Below are 13,711 nucleotides of genomic sequence, written 5' to 3'. Positions count from 1 at the left end.
AATGACAATGGCGATGACGGTGATTGTGGTGGTGGAGTTTGTAATGGTGATAATGGTGATGTTGATGATGATGATGATGAAGATGATGATGATGATGATGATGATGATGATGATGATGATGATGATGATGATGGAAGTGGTGCTGATGCAGGCGGTAATAATGATGATGATGTGTTGGTGGTGATGATGATAATGCACAGCATTTGTATGGAGCTATAGAAAAAAATTAAAAAATAAATAAATAAGCATCCCTGTAGTTGTGCAACTGGAGCATTATCATGCAAATTTCTAGGAGCTGAGATTCTAAAGTGATTACAGATGTTAACTACAAATTGTAGAAAAGCACTCGGAGAGGGCAGACCTCCGCCAAGCAGCTGATTTCCACAAAAACATGCATGCTAAAAATCGCCCAATTTCTCAGTATTGCTATCGTTTATTGTTTAAGTCATCGGCTTCCAGCTGCTTGGCGCCTCTCCCAAGCAGAGCACCCAATTTAAAGCGCGTATGCGAACCTCAAATACGCGCACGGCCGTAATCTGGCAGAACTCCCTAAGTCGATTTTGGTCGATTTTCAGGTTTTGAGTGTTTTGTGTTTTTTTCTCATGCTCTTTCAAGTGGGCCAAAAAATAAGTTGTGATTCGGTACAGAAAGTTATTTTTAGAAAGTAATTTTGGCAAAATTCCTGAGGAGAGAGGGCGATTAATCTGGCAGAACTGCGTAAGTCGAGATACGAAATGAATTTTCCGATGTTAATCTGGCAGAACTGCGTAAGTCGACTTACGGCAACGCTTGGACCAAGGTGTTCCTGCATCCCGCACGGACATCTTAACACGCGCGTGCGCGGCCTTGGTAGTGACAAACGCGCTGCGCGTTCAAGCTAGCAGTGCCTAGCTAGCTAGACACGTCGTATTGTATGCGGCTACGGAGTATTGTACACGACGACAGTCACGCTAAAGCAATGGATCCAAAAGCAATAACCCTCGTTACTCTTGGGGGAAATTGCCTCTTTCTTTCCCTTCATAGACTGGCAGGCTTCAAAACAGGTCGATATGCGGTATGCCTTACTATTAAGTTTTGCTACAATCTAGTGTTTTTTAAGCCTAGAACATTTCTAGATCTAACAAACATTATAGTTTGCATCTTGTCTGACATCACGCTCCAGTCAACTTTAGGCCTACTTAGTACTGCAACACTTGTCCATTGTTAGTGTATGTGAAATCAATGTACTGTGTGATAGCGTAGGTCACGCGAAAAACAATATCTGTAATCCATAGCTTCTTATTTTGTTTTTCATTGTAATAAGCGGTTAGTTGGCTTGGATCTATGGGATTGATCTTGAGAAGTTTAATGAATATCTAGGATACTGTCCATAACGATGGCATTTTTGATCCAATCCTACAGACGTCAGAAATTGACCAATACTAACACTTTTACAAGTTTACTCTTTAATATCGGTACCGTACCGGTACTCCCAGTAGAGTTGTGCAGTAGGGGCCTTTTAGACTACTGGGGCCTACCGTTACTTAACTTAGGCTGAATCGCCGGTTATTCTGTCTTTACTCAGTTTTCTATTTTTCTAGATTTGATTCGGCATAGACATTCTTTAAGTCTGTAATATGAAGAATCTAGAATCTACAAGTTAAAAGCTAAATTATAACCATTTAGCCCTAGAAATAGATCTGAAACTTAGATCTAGATCTGTGATCTATAATACTACTAGTATTACTAGACATTATAGGCTATAGACTTTACTGTTAGTCATTAGATAGGCAGATTAGGCCTTACGTTATTCTTAGATCTACTATAACATTAGTAACATTAGTACTAACCGTTAATAGGCCTAGATCCCCAATAAACAGTCTAGCTCTAGATTTAGCCCCTACCTGGATAGAGTCTAGATCTAGAGTCTAGACTAGAAACTAATTTTCATTGATATTACTAGTCTGTTAATGACGCCCCAAAATAGACGTCTGGATGTTACAAAGACCTAGTCTGACAATCGAGTAGAAGGAGTTCGAGAGTTCTAGTACGTTTTGGGCTTGCGTAGAGAGTAACGGTTAGAACACTACTACCCTATTAAATGGTAGTTCTGTAGTAGGCCTACAGTAGGACTAGGAGTCGACACAAACGAGACCTACAGTCTATTTTTTTTTATGCCTCCGCAACGAAGTGGCCAGAGGCATTATGTTTTCGGGTCGTCCGTCCGTCCGTCCGTCCGTCCGTACGTCCGTACGTCCGTCCGTACGTCCGTCCGTACGTCCGTCCGTACGTCCGTCCGTACGTCCGTCCGTACGTCCGTCCGTCCCGTTTTGTTTTTGTCGATATCTCAAGAACCGTGTGGTGGTTTTACATCAAACTTGGTATGAGGGTATATCCTTGGGGGATAATACTTTGTGTGGATTTTAGGGTCACAGGGTCAAAGGTCAAAGGTCACAGGTTATTTTTTGAAAAAAATTTTGAAATTTCATGTTTTTCTCCATATCTCGCAAATGGTTCAAGGTATCTTCAAGTATATATGCTTGTACCGATGGGCAGTGATTATCTAGGGAAGTTGGGGGTCATGGGTCAAAGTTCAGGGGGTCAAAGGTCAAGGTCAACTCCTCAAAATATCACTACTTTCCTTAAAATGCAATATGCCTGAAGGTTTTTTTTTTTTAACTTGATGTATGGCATGTATTACCCTATATATATTTTTGGGGAAGTTTCTTGCCAAAAGGTCAAAGGTCAAACGGTAAAAGGTCAAGTGAAAGTGCTAAATTGCACTTTTTCCTCCATATCTCGAAAGTAACTCAAGGTATCATCATGAAACTTACATATTTATGCATGTTCAACCTAACAGTGATTCTCTTTGGAACTGTGAGGTCAAAGGTCAAAGGCCAGGTTTAGATAATGCTATTTTCCCATTTGATACTGAAATTATACTTTTTCTCAATACCTTGAAAATTACTCAATGCATAAACTTATAAAAGGGTCAAAAGTCAAGTAAAAATCATCAGTTCCCCAAATACCTGCACTCTGACATTTTAATCATTCATCCAATTGAACCTAGTTCTAGGAAAGTGAACATTCAGCACATTTGTGTCAAACCTGTCATTTTAATATTTTGCCAATTGTGTGAAACTGTCATCACACATTGTCAAGACATTGTACTATAGACCTATTAGGAGAACCATGCATTATGGCGGAGGCATATCAGTAGCCGTAGCGATATATCTAGTTTATTTCTAATGAAGCTGTAAATAAACTTTTAGTCAGGCCTAGCTCCTAGTATTCTTTAGTTTAAACAGAGTTTAGGCCTTCAGCCAAAAGGGTCTAGGCATACTCTATACTTACTTTGGGCATAGAGTAGGAATGATGAGATCAGTAGGCCTGTCGTATGGAAATCCCTACGTACCGCTCCACTAGTCTCTAGATGTCTAGTGTATCGTTAGGCCTGAATAGACTACGGTCTAGACGGTCTACAATGTAGTACCTGTAGTCTTGATGAACAATATAGCTTAACATCTAGTCTAATATTATTCTTAATCCAATGCAATGCTTCATGAGATCGACAATAACCCAAGCAGCAGCCAGGCTTTTGATGTAGCGGTACTTCTTGTGCCGCTAAATAATACTGAAACATGAACGCAGACTGACAACATTTGGGGAAAGCAAGTTATTTTCCACATACAAATGAATGGATAAAATGAAATTGAATGTGATTGTGAATCAATAATGATATGACTTTATACAATACAAATATTTCAAAAAATTGTACTCGATCTAAAATATTCATTGTTTTGACACTGCATCCGCTGAATAGTAAGGGGGATGGATGGTAAAATCCGATAGACAACCCGCAGAAAATAGACCAAACTACGTAGTTCTGGATGATAAACCATGTGTTTATCAGCCAGAACTGCGTATCTCCTAGAGATATGACAACGAAAAGAGATATGTAGTTCTGCCTGATGAAACATGTGCTTATCAGGCAGAACTGCGTAGCTCCTAGAGATACGCAATTCTGCCCGAAAAACCCCCCGCATGGCCAAAGACTTACGCAGTTCTGGCTGATCATCCTGGGCACGTGACCAGAGATACGCAGTTCTGCCAGATTACGATCGTAAAAATTTGACGACGATTAATCTGGCAGAATTGCATAAGTTTTTTAAATTGGTAATTAGTACTACTTAAAAACGTCAAATTGTCAATTTTTTGCTGGAAATAAATTCTTAAGACCAATTATGACCAAGAAAAGAGGAAAAATGCAACTCATCGTATCCCAGTTTAGAAAGGTGTAACATTGAATCTTTAAACCCGGTTTCTGGCGTAATGTGTTAAAGGAGATACGCAGTTCTGCCAGATTACGGCCGCGCAGCTTGAACACCCAAGTTTATTGCCCCTATCTGCCAAAACATAGATATTCCTTTAAAAATCCATAAAAATTCCCAGATTTTGTGTTCATTTTGTCATTATCAACTTTTCCAGCAGGTTTCATTCATATCAGTTCACAATTTTTTTAGTTATTTAGCAAACAAACAAACAAACAAACACTGAGGAAAACATAGCCTCCTGCCTTGGCGGAGGTAATTACAATTTATTAGTCCCTTGGCTGCTGACTATTGATACCTTCCATATACCTTCCGATGTGTATTGTACTGCAGAGAATACAGGAAATCAGTCATGGGACATTTGAGGCATCTTGTCAACAAGCCATCATTATGCTTTCGGTTTTGTGGTATGCAATATTAAACACAACCTGTCCATTACTTTCTCCTACTTTCAAAGCTTGTTTGCTGTTTGCATTTTATAGATAAAGGAAGAGTTTGAGGTCAGTTGTATCTCGCATCGTGTAGATATCGGAAGCTGTGGATAATGCAAGCAGTAATGCCATATTTGATGCCTGTCTCCAAAAGGTTCTGATCTGGGGACTGTTTCATAAAGAGTTGTGATTGATTTCACGCACGATCTATTAGGCGTAACTTGTTGAATCAAGCTTAAGTTCAATATTGAGCATAAGTCCTGTTTCATAAAGACACTTGCGCGTGATTTCAAGAAAAATCAAGCGAAAGTTCCAGTAGATTGAGCATTACTTGCAATCACTTGCAAAGTTGTTTATGAAATGCAATTTGCGATTGATTGCAACTTATGCTCAGTCTCAATGAAACAGGCCCCTGTTCATTAAATTCTCTTAATGTTACATCTATGGACTTGAAAGTCACTATATTTTGAAGTTTATTTAAATGATAAATGAGATGACTGTGTGTTCAAATCTATGAGTATGTACAGTGTATCTTGTACATAGAATACGATCGGGCATACAGATCATAATTATACAGTTTGTAGAAACAAAAGGCATAAATTGGCAACATCTACCATTCAATGTCTCTTTTCCTTGAGTTATTTCTTTTTAGCATCTCTTTACATGTATCAACATTCATCAACGTTCTGACGTATATAACAGAAATGGGAAGTGTTTGTGAATTTTTTATTTTTGTATTTTTTTTTCTCTCTTTCAAGTTCAAGTTTCAAGTTTGTATAACATTTATTTTCCATCTTTTTTTTCATGTAGGAAATCACATGCATGAAATTATTGTACAGGAAGGCAGAACCTCAGAAAAGCAAAGCTTGTGGTGAGCTGCCTTACAAAAATACATTACATCACAAACACAAACACAAAAAAACAAACAAACAAGAACGAAAACATGATAATAGTTCTCCAACTCCAACTTGTATCTCCAACACCATCTCCAACTTGTAGCATGATCATTTGGTTTATTTCTGTTGTTGTTTTAGCTTTTATTCACATCTCACTGCAAACAGCCCTAGAATTAACCTGTTGAGGACGAGTCCCGAGTATACTTGGGCAGGTGTCTATGGGAAATGTGTGTTGTAGCAAAATCAGCCCATCCTCAATGGGTTAGAGCAGAATGGTTTTCAGCACACTCCATAGGACCCACTCATTCTCTTTATGTCTTCGTCCTGTCACCTAGGTGCTCTCTCTCGACACCAACATCGCCAGTCAGGTGACCAAGATGAAACGCAACCTCCTGCGCCTCATCGGCGTGGGCGAGTTCTCGGACGACGCGGACTGGCGCGACCCCTGCCTGTCCTATGTCCTGCCCGAGGTCATCTGCCGGGTCTGCAACCACTGCCGGGACCTGGACCTCTGTCGGGACCCAATGCTGGTCCAAGATGGCTCCTCAGCGTGAGTCAAGTGCATCATTGCCATGACGTGTGTGGTTGCATTCATAATACATTGTAGAGGCAGGAGTCATCAATTGTATTGTAAAAGTGGAAATGTTCACGGTGTTTAAATTTTCGCCCATTTCGAGCAACCAGAAACTAGCGCGAAAATAAAAGCATGCGAATATTTTTGCTTGCCATGTGTTCCAGTAGTTGATGTCGTGATTCTGCGAAATTAAAAACACACGAAACTCTACCTACCCTGCCGAGCACGAAAAATTAGTCGCGCGAAAATATCCACTTTTACAGCAAAACACTAGTGATGCACAGGACAGAGTGGATTGGTGAGAATTGGTTGTGCAAGTTTAAATGTGAAACTGTGAAAACCCATGAGCACAGTGAGTGGGTCTTAGACTGTTCCAAAGTTAAATGAGAGCATCCAGTTCTCACCGATCCACGAAATAGGCCTGTGCATAATTCATTTTATAAAATGAGCCCATAAATTCATAAAATTCTGCTTCTTTTTTTTTCCCCCCATCATGCGTACGATGTTTCCCACAGTGCAATACAGGGCTTGATCCATGCGTTCGGATTTCACCAGACGCATGGCTCAGTATGGATCAGTAAAAATCAATGCATGATAATTGACCGATCACATTGCAGAGATTCTAAAACCCATCTGATAACACTTTTTATGACCACACATGCACTCCTCCAAACTTTACCTAATTGTGTTTGTTAATCACCTTACTTGGGTATTACAATGTGCCTCAATGCAACAGGGAAAAAAAAATTGGAGTTCCCTTTTGCCTTTCTAAACTCTCTTTGAACCCTCTAAATTTGGATAATTTTGGTAGATTGTGTTTTATTTTTGTCAGTCATTCACTGATTTGCTTCTCTGATTTTTCTATTTTCATTCAAAACAGCACACACCAGGTTAGGCTTGCCCTTCCATTGCCAACGAAAAGACTTTCCTATATGGACAATAAATGAATCTGAAACTGATTGTAGATCATTGTCCATTATTCTAAGAATGATGCATTGATTCAGATGTCTTTTGGAAGCTTTGGAACGGTGTCCGAGAAAGAAAGACCAAACCGTAGCTGCCTGAGCAAAAGGAAACAAGCTGAAGCTATGGTAGTGTGGGGAAACATACATAGTCAGTTGGAATTTGCTGCTCCTCGCGGGCATTCAGAAACCACAAATAAGACCCACCAGCCCGTTAAGAAAAATGTGCATCTAAGCGTACGTTCATTGGTAACATTCATCTCCAGTTGAGATTCTCTGGTTGCTTGTGTACTTACATAGAGATCAGTGATAAAGCGGTACACAATTCATTACGGGAATTCTTGAATATTGCAAAAGTGGATATTTATGCGGGACTGATTTTTCAGGCTTGGCTGGGTAAGAAGCGTTTCGCGTGTTTTTAATTCCGCGGAATCAAGACATCACGCACAGGAACATATGGCAAGCAAAAATATTTACGTGCTTTTATTTTCGCGCTAGTTTCTGGTTGTGTGAAATGCGCAAAAATTTCAACACCGCGAACTTTTCCACTTTTACAGTATATCAGAGCCAGGCCCACCTTTCCAATCCATGGTGTTCCCACCCTATCGGGCTAAGATAACTTTGACAAAATGGTGTTTTCTTCTTTTTTTTTTCCTTAGGGCAATCTGGCAGTGTGGTCAGTGTCAGAGTGAGTACGACGTCTCCGCCATCGAGGAAAGTCTGGTGGAGGCCATCAAGAAGGCGTCGATGGCGTACACCTTACAAGACCTCACCTGCACCAAGTGTCATCAGGTATGGTTTTGTGTTAAATTGATCGGTGTTATGTTGATTGGTGTAGTGTAACAAACAGTAATGCAACATGGTGTACAATTGCATGGTGTTGAGTGTCATCAAAGACACATTGCAACGCGATGCCATGCAATGCAACACAACATGACACAGTCCAGTGTAATACAGTGCAACACAACTTAACACCACACCACATAGCACCTTGCCTCATCACATCACACAATTCAACCTCACCGCCTGTCTATAGCTGCCATTTGCCGCATATGGCCATTATTAATCCCCCCCCCCCCCGCCCCCCCCCCCCCTCTCGGGGGGGGGGGGGGGGGGGGGGGGGGGGGGGGGAATGTGAACAACCCTGTCTATAAGAGGCACCTGTCTGTAATGGTTACATATTTTGCTTCCCTGTGCTGGCCATTCCAGAAGGTTTGACTGTTTATGTGACATAAATTAGTGCCAAACTTGCCATGTGTAACTTCAGGCACAAATGTTGGCACACTTCATAGCGAGTCCTCCTATCACATTTTCTATGGTCACACTAAAAGCAGACCAAAAAAAAAAAAAAAACATCATTCATTGCTATTACCTGGTCTTTCATTGAACAAAAAAATATAAGGTTGGTTGTGATGATCAGCACACCATTAGCTAGAGTTACGTGGATATGAAGAGTTTGTTCGCAAAAAACGACTATTCCATTTTTGAAGATTTTAAAGTATGGTCTCTGTCATAAAGTACAAAATAATACCTTTTAAATGATATATTGGTCACTACATATAAAGGTACATTTTTGAAGTTATGGTCAAAAGAAGCAAAAATTTTCTTATTATTCTCTTTATTTTTCTTGACCTTTAATCGCAAATATCTCCATTTGGCAAATATGGACTTATCGGTTTTTGCGAACAAACTCTTCATATTAATTTGCACACGTGTACTTCTGCACACCCATCTTCCTCTTAACTACTTTTACCAAATTAACTTATCTAGTAATTATGATTTGTGTGTGTGTGTGTCTGAGTGTTGCATGTTTATTATTCTCATGAACTCCCACAAAGAATTTGTCTTGAGTATTCATACCCTATATTTACCATTGTTCTGTTATCCAATACACTGACGCTTTATGAAGTGGGACTTTGAATTCGAAAAGTAAAGTTTTAATGAGAATCTAGATATTCCACTTGAAGACACAGTTGCCACGCACAGCACCTTTCCATCTTCGTCGATGAAGGGTAATTTGTCAACGAGTTGCAATAAAAGACAACATGATGCAAGAACTATTCTTTTGAATAAATGTGAAGTACCTGCTCCTGTAAGGGTTTACCTATCAGTTGCATTGAAAAACTTTCTACATTACTGTCCACTTACAATTGTACTTGCCACATTAAATGTGGCAAGTAGTTGTTTTGCTTCATAACAAAATGAACACGTGTTCAAATCTCATAAAATGGACTAGTGATGCCACTTTGTATGCGAATCTATCACGATATCTGACATGAAGATTCTTCGAGAGCTCTGTGATCCTGTGTGAGTAGATTTCACCCTGTATTTGTTTGCTCATGCATTCTAGGCAGATTGTTCTATAGTTTCCATCACGGGGCAGAAAGTGTGAGCAGTCTGAAGTATAGCTGATTTCGACTTCACATTCATATGATTGATCACAGTGTAGTTAAAGGAGACCTCCAGATAATATTTAGGCTTTTGCATTTTGCTTTTGAGCACCCAATACTGGGTACATAATTTCAGAAATTACAGTGATTGGGATAAGGAATAAGAATGTTCCCAAAAGTTATAAAACAAACCGTAATGAACAAGAATGATGATGTAGCAGCTTCACATTAGAAGGCATGATTTGGGTGCTCAAGAGAGCAGAACAAAAGAAGAAGGCATGCATACATTTCACACAGGTGAACTTTGTTAAAGCAAATGGTATTGTGATGGAATTACATTGCTACAATGTACTAAGATGTGTGTTAGCCTCTGTGTATGTCATCATCCTTGTGTATTATTGTCGTGTTTTTTACAGGATTGATTTATCTGCGCAGAGATGTATATTCCCACATATATCTGTACATGGCATTTATGGTCCATTTATGTGCTACGTGAGCTGATGTGAAACTAAATATAAATTGTCTGGAATGCCTCTTTAACCTGTTCAAGACTAGTCCCGAGTAGTACTAGTAGCAAAATCAGCTCGTCCTTGTGGGTTAAGATCCATTGCAAACATCCCGATGGAGAATGAAAGAGGAGGGCAGGCTTTCCGTACATGACTTTATAGAGTACAGAAGTGTGACGTCATAGTCATTCATTGCCATGGAAACTTGTTCTAAGAAATTACCTCAAGTGGTCAGAATATATTTGAACGCAGCAGTTGCCGACAAGGCTTGTACCCAGTTCCAACCCACTGACTCCCAAGAGCCTGTTGCAAGGATATCTTATGTACAATCAGCACTTAGCTACTGTAAAGGTGGATATTTTCACCCTAGTAATTTTTAATTCTGTGGAATCAAGACATTTTATCGTAGAAGGTATAGCAAGTAAAAATATTTGCATGCTTTTTTCCAGTAATTGTTTTTGGTCGCATGAAATGTGCTAAATTTCCACATCACAAAAATTTCCACTTTTACAGTTTAAGAAAAGACTGTGACATCACCACTTTAGTACTCTGTGGCTTTTATTGTTCAAGAACTTGTCTCTTTCTCCGAAGACCACTGTCATAGTTTCTTGTTTAAAAGGCCAGACAACCGCTGGGAAATTCCAGATCACTCATAACTCTGCAACAACGCTTAAATGAAAAGAATCATTCATCGGGAACCTCCCTTTCTACAGCAGCTATGCTTGTTGCCAATTCAATTGTAGGTCACTTTCTGTTCCCATATGATCTTATGAATGCTCTCACATAAAAAGACCCTATAAATGTTTCCAAGAAGCACTTGCCAAGTGTGCACCAGGTCAAAAATTGTGGTCACAACAGAGAGATCTACTTCAGTGCTGTGGTTTTAAGCACAAAGTTCACAGAGAGGAAGGTCAAAGGTTACTACACTTTGAAAGAAAAAATTGATCTTCAGTCATTAGTGCAACTATACATATCCGGTGATGATGTTTCTCGGTAGACAGGATGAAATAATTTATGATTATTTGCATGAATATGATAGTGTTGATATATATCAAAGATCAAGTTCAAAGCTTATTGCACTTTGGTAATAGGAATTTCATTTTTCGACCCAAGCTTCAGCGATGGACGTCCTTTAGCGATATTGTGTATTTAAAGGATAGATATAAATGACCAATTAATTGCCTGAAATTACACTGATTTAAAGGTCAGAGGTCAAGGTCAAAGGTTGATATACTTCATGTAGCCAAAGTAAGATTCTCCTGACGTGAATTCAAGAAGATAAAGTTATGAAATCTTTGAAGGTTTCTCTAGCGGTAGAACATTAAGTGGTAAAAGTTGTACCAATAATACCTCACATTTTCTTTCAAGGGTTTGTATGCTGGTAAAGCCAATTAAAAATTTTGTTTGGTGTAACAGGTAGAAATAGATTGAAAAGCAGAGAATTTTAGAGAGATATCAAAGAACAGTCTTTGGTGTGGGGTTAATTTGAATGTGCTTTAGATTAGTGTACAAGTGAAGGCCCACATACAGCAGACACGGTGAATGCATGAGAAGTGGGGGCATCCCAGTTGACAATGTGCAGTAGTCGAACTGTGCAGTAGTCAAATTACTCTTGCCACACAGCATGAGATATTAGAGGCACATGTTGCACCGTTCAGCAGTGCTCTGCTTTTTCAAACAAGTAGCGTTGCTAGACATTGCCATAAAGTTCTGCTAGTTGTATACATACTATTATTATTAAATGTGACTGTTAGTTATCATTATGACTGAATGACTTCATGCATTGAAGTAAACATTATTTGAAGGGTTTATGTTATATATCAGTCAGAATGCTGATGTGTGCATCATACATCCCTGTTGGCAAATCGCTCTCGTCACACAATAAAATAAAGATGCCAGGGTGACATGTTGGAAAGTGCAATTCATTCTTTGATAGGAATCATTACTAAATGGTGCTTTGAAGAGCTGCTATTGAATGGCTTATTGCTTTATGTATGTGACTGTTCATTGTTATCAAGATTGAGTGACCTTCATAATTATAGTAGACATAACCATGTGAAAGGTATTTTTTACATGTATGTCAGTCAGACGGTCAATCTTTGTATCAAAGAATAATGGCAGCAGAGACATGGATGCCATCTTTACTTCTCCGTGATCTAGTTTAGATTATCAGTTTCATATTGATCACATTAAACGTGTCATTTTGATCATCAAGTATTCAGATTTCAATTGAAGTGAAACTATCCGACAAGCAGGGTCGTTAATTTGGAAATTAATGAGCACGTTCTGTAAGAAGGAAACATAATTTGTCTCATGAACATTGTGTACTTCTAAGTATCTGTGGCATGCTTTTTGACTTGTGTCTGTTGGTTCTGCCTCATGTGTCATACAGTGTATCTTGCCAACCCTTATCGCATTGGGCTGATATGGCAACTCTTCGGAACAAGTTTCCTATAGAGACCTACGGTATCGGCTCCTCTTAACGTTTACGCTGTAACCTATTTCCCCGAGTCCAAAGAAGTCTGATCCACTGTAGTCAGTGGTCCGATCACAGTGCGGCTCATGATTCGGCTGAGGCTGGGGGGTGATAGCTTTTAATAGCAAACATCTTTTGTGATGTCATACTAAGAAGCACATGCACACACCCTGGCATTACTACAGACTGCATGACGAGAGAAGACAACGAAGGCAACGTTACTTAGCAACACCTATGTGCTTTACTCTTGATGACAGCTCAACTTCGGCAATCTTCGTATCAATGCTGACAGTGATCAGCAGTATCATCAACAGCGCCATCTACACTACCGGGACTATGCCCCTTTAACACACTGTTTTCTTTTTTTATTACCTTACCTTCTGTAGTCACACTATCATTAAGCGATTACAGTTTGAAAAAAAAAATCTTTGTCTCATATTGAGAGTACCTTTCGTTGAGTTAAAGGACAGTTTAGAACACAAAGAATGAGGAAGACTTTATGTCGATGAATAGATATAAGAGAGTGTAATGTGCTTTTTTGTGGGGGGGGGGGGGATCTGCTAAGATAATAGCTATAGTCACACTTTCAATTGGCAATTAGAGTGATAAAGTAAAACAAAGCAAAACAAAAACGAATTGCCCTTGTCTTGCATTCAGGGTACATATTTTGAAGAGTTTAAAACGAAGGACAGTTCTGTGTGAATTTTTTTCTTTCCCTTTCTTTGTAGAGTTTATTTACATTTGGGGGTGGATTTCAACTTTAAAGCATGAGAATGATACCAAGTGAATCACTGCGGTATTCATTACCGCAGCATTTACCAATAAAAACAGTGCCGACCAATTAGTGTGGTTTTTGATACCACCATAATTTTTATTAGAATGCATCCATTCAATGATATCTGTTATTATGTACTTGGGACATGAGACAATGTATTCAGATTTTTTTTTTGTGTGTGTGTAATGATTTGACGCAAATGACATACTGATTTGACGCAAATGACATACTGATTTGATATTTGATCTTGCATTACCAACCCAAGAAAACGTTATAAATGTCAATTTTGTGCAAAGCGTGAATAATGTTAATAGTCAGGAATGTTTTATATACAAATTCTTTTTTTGTTTTATGTATTTGCAGTCAACTGTGCATAAGTTGACACTGCATA

At 39.1% G+C, this 13,711-nt stretch overlaps 1 protein-coding gene across 1 annotated transcript in view; it reads left to right on the top strand.

The window, feature by feature from the left end:
- The window catches only part of LOC139720958 (DNA polymerase epsilon catalytic subunit A-like), a 68,402-nt gene that overhangs the window by 51,797 nt on the left and 2,894 nt on the right, over window positions 1-13,711 (top strand). Inside the window, exons 46-47 of the mRNA XM_071632287.1 lie at window positions 5,973-6,187; window positions 7,833-7,965. Coding sequence (XP_071488388.1) covers window positions 5,973-6,187; window positions 7,833-7,965 — 348 coding nt within the window. The remainder of the gene's footprint in view (window positions 1-5,972; window positions 6,188-7,832; window positions 7,966-13,711) is intronic.

This window comes from Diadema antillarum, unplaced genomic scaffold, assembly GCF_040938485.1.
Source record: "Diadema antillarum isolate AM-2024a unplaced genomic scaffold, OU_Dant_1.0 scf00000135, whole genome shotgun sequence".
Lineage (NCBI taxonomy): Eukaryota > Metazoa > Echinodermata > Echinoidea > Diadematoida > Diadematidae > Diadema > Diadema antillarum.
Note: the sequence above shows the minus strand (reverse complement) of the source record. Positions and strands in the feature narration are given on the sequence as shown.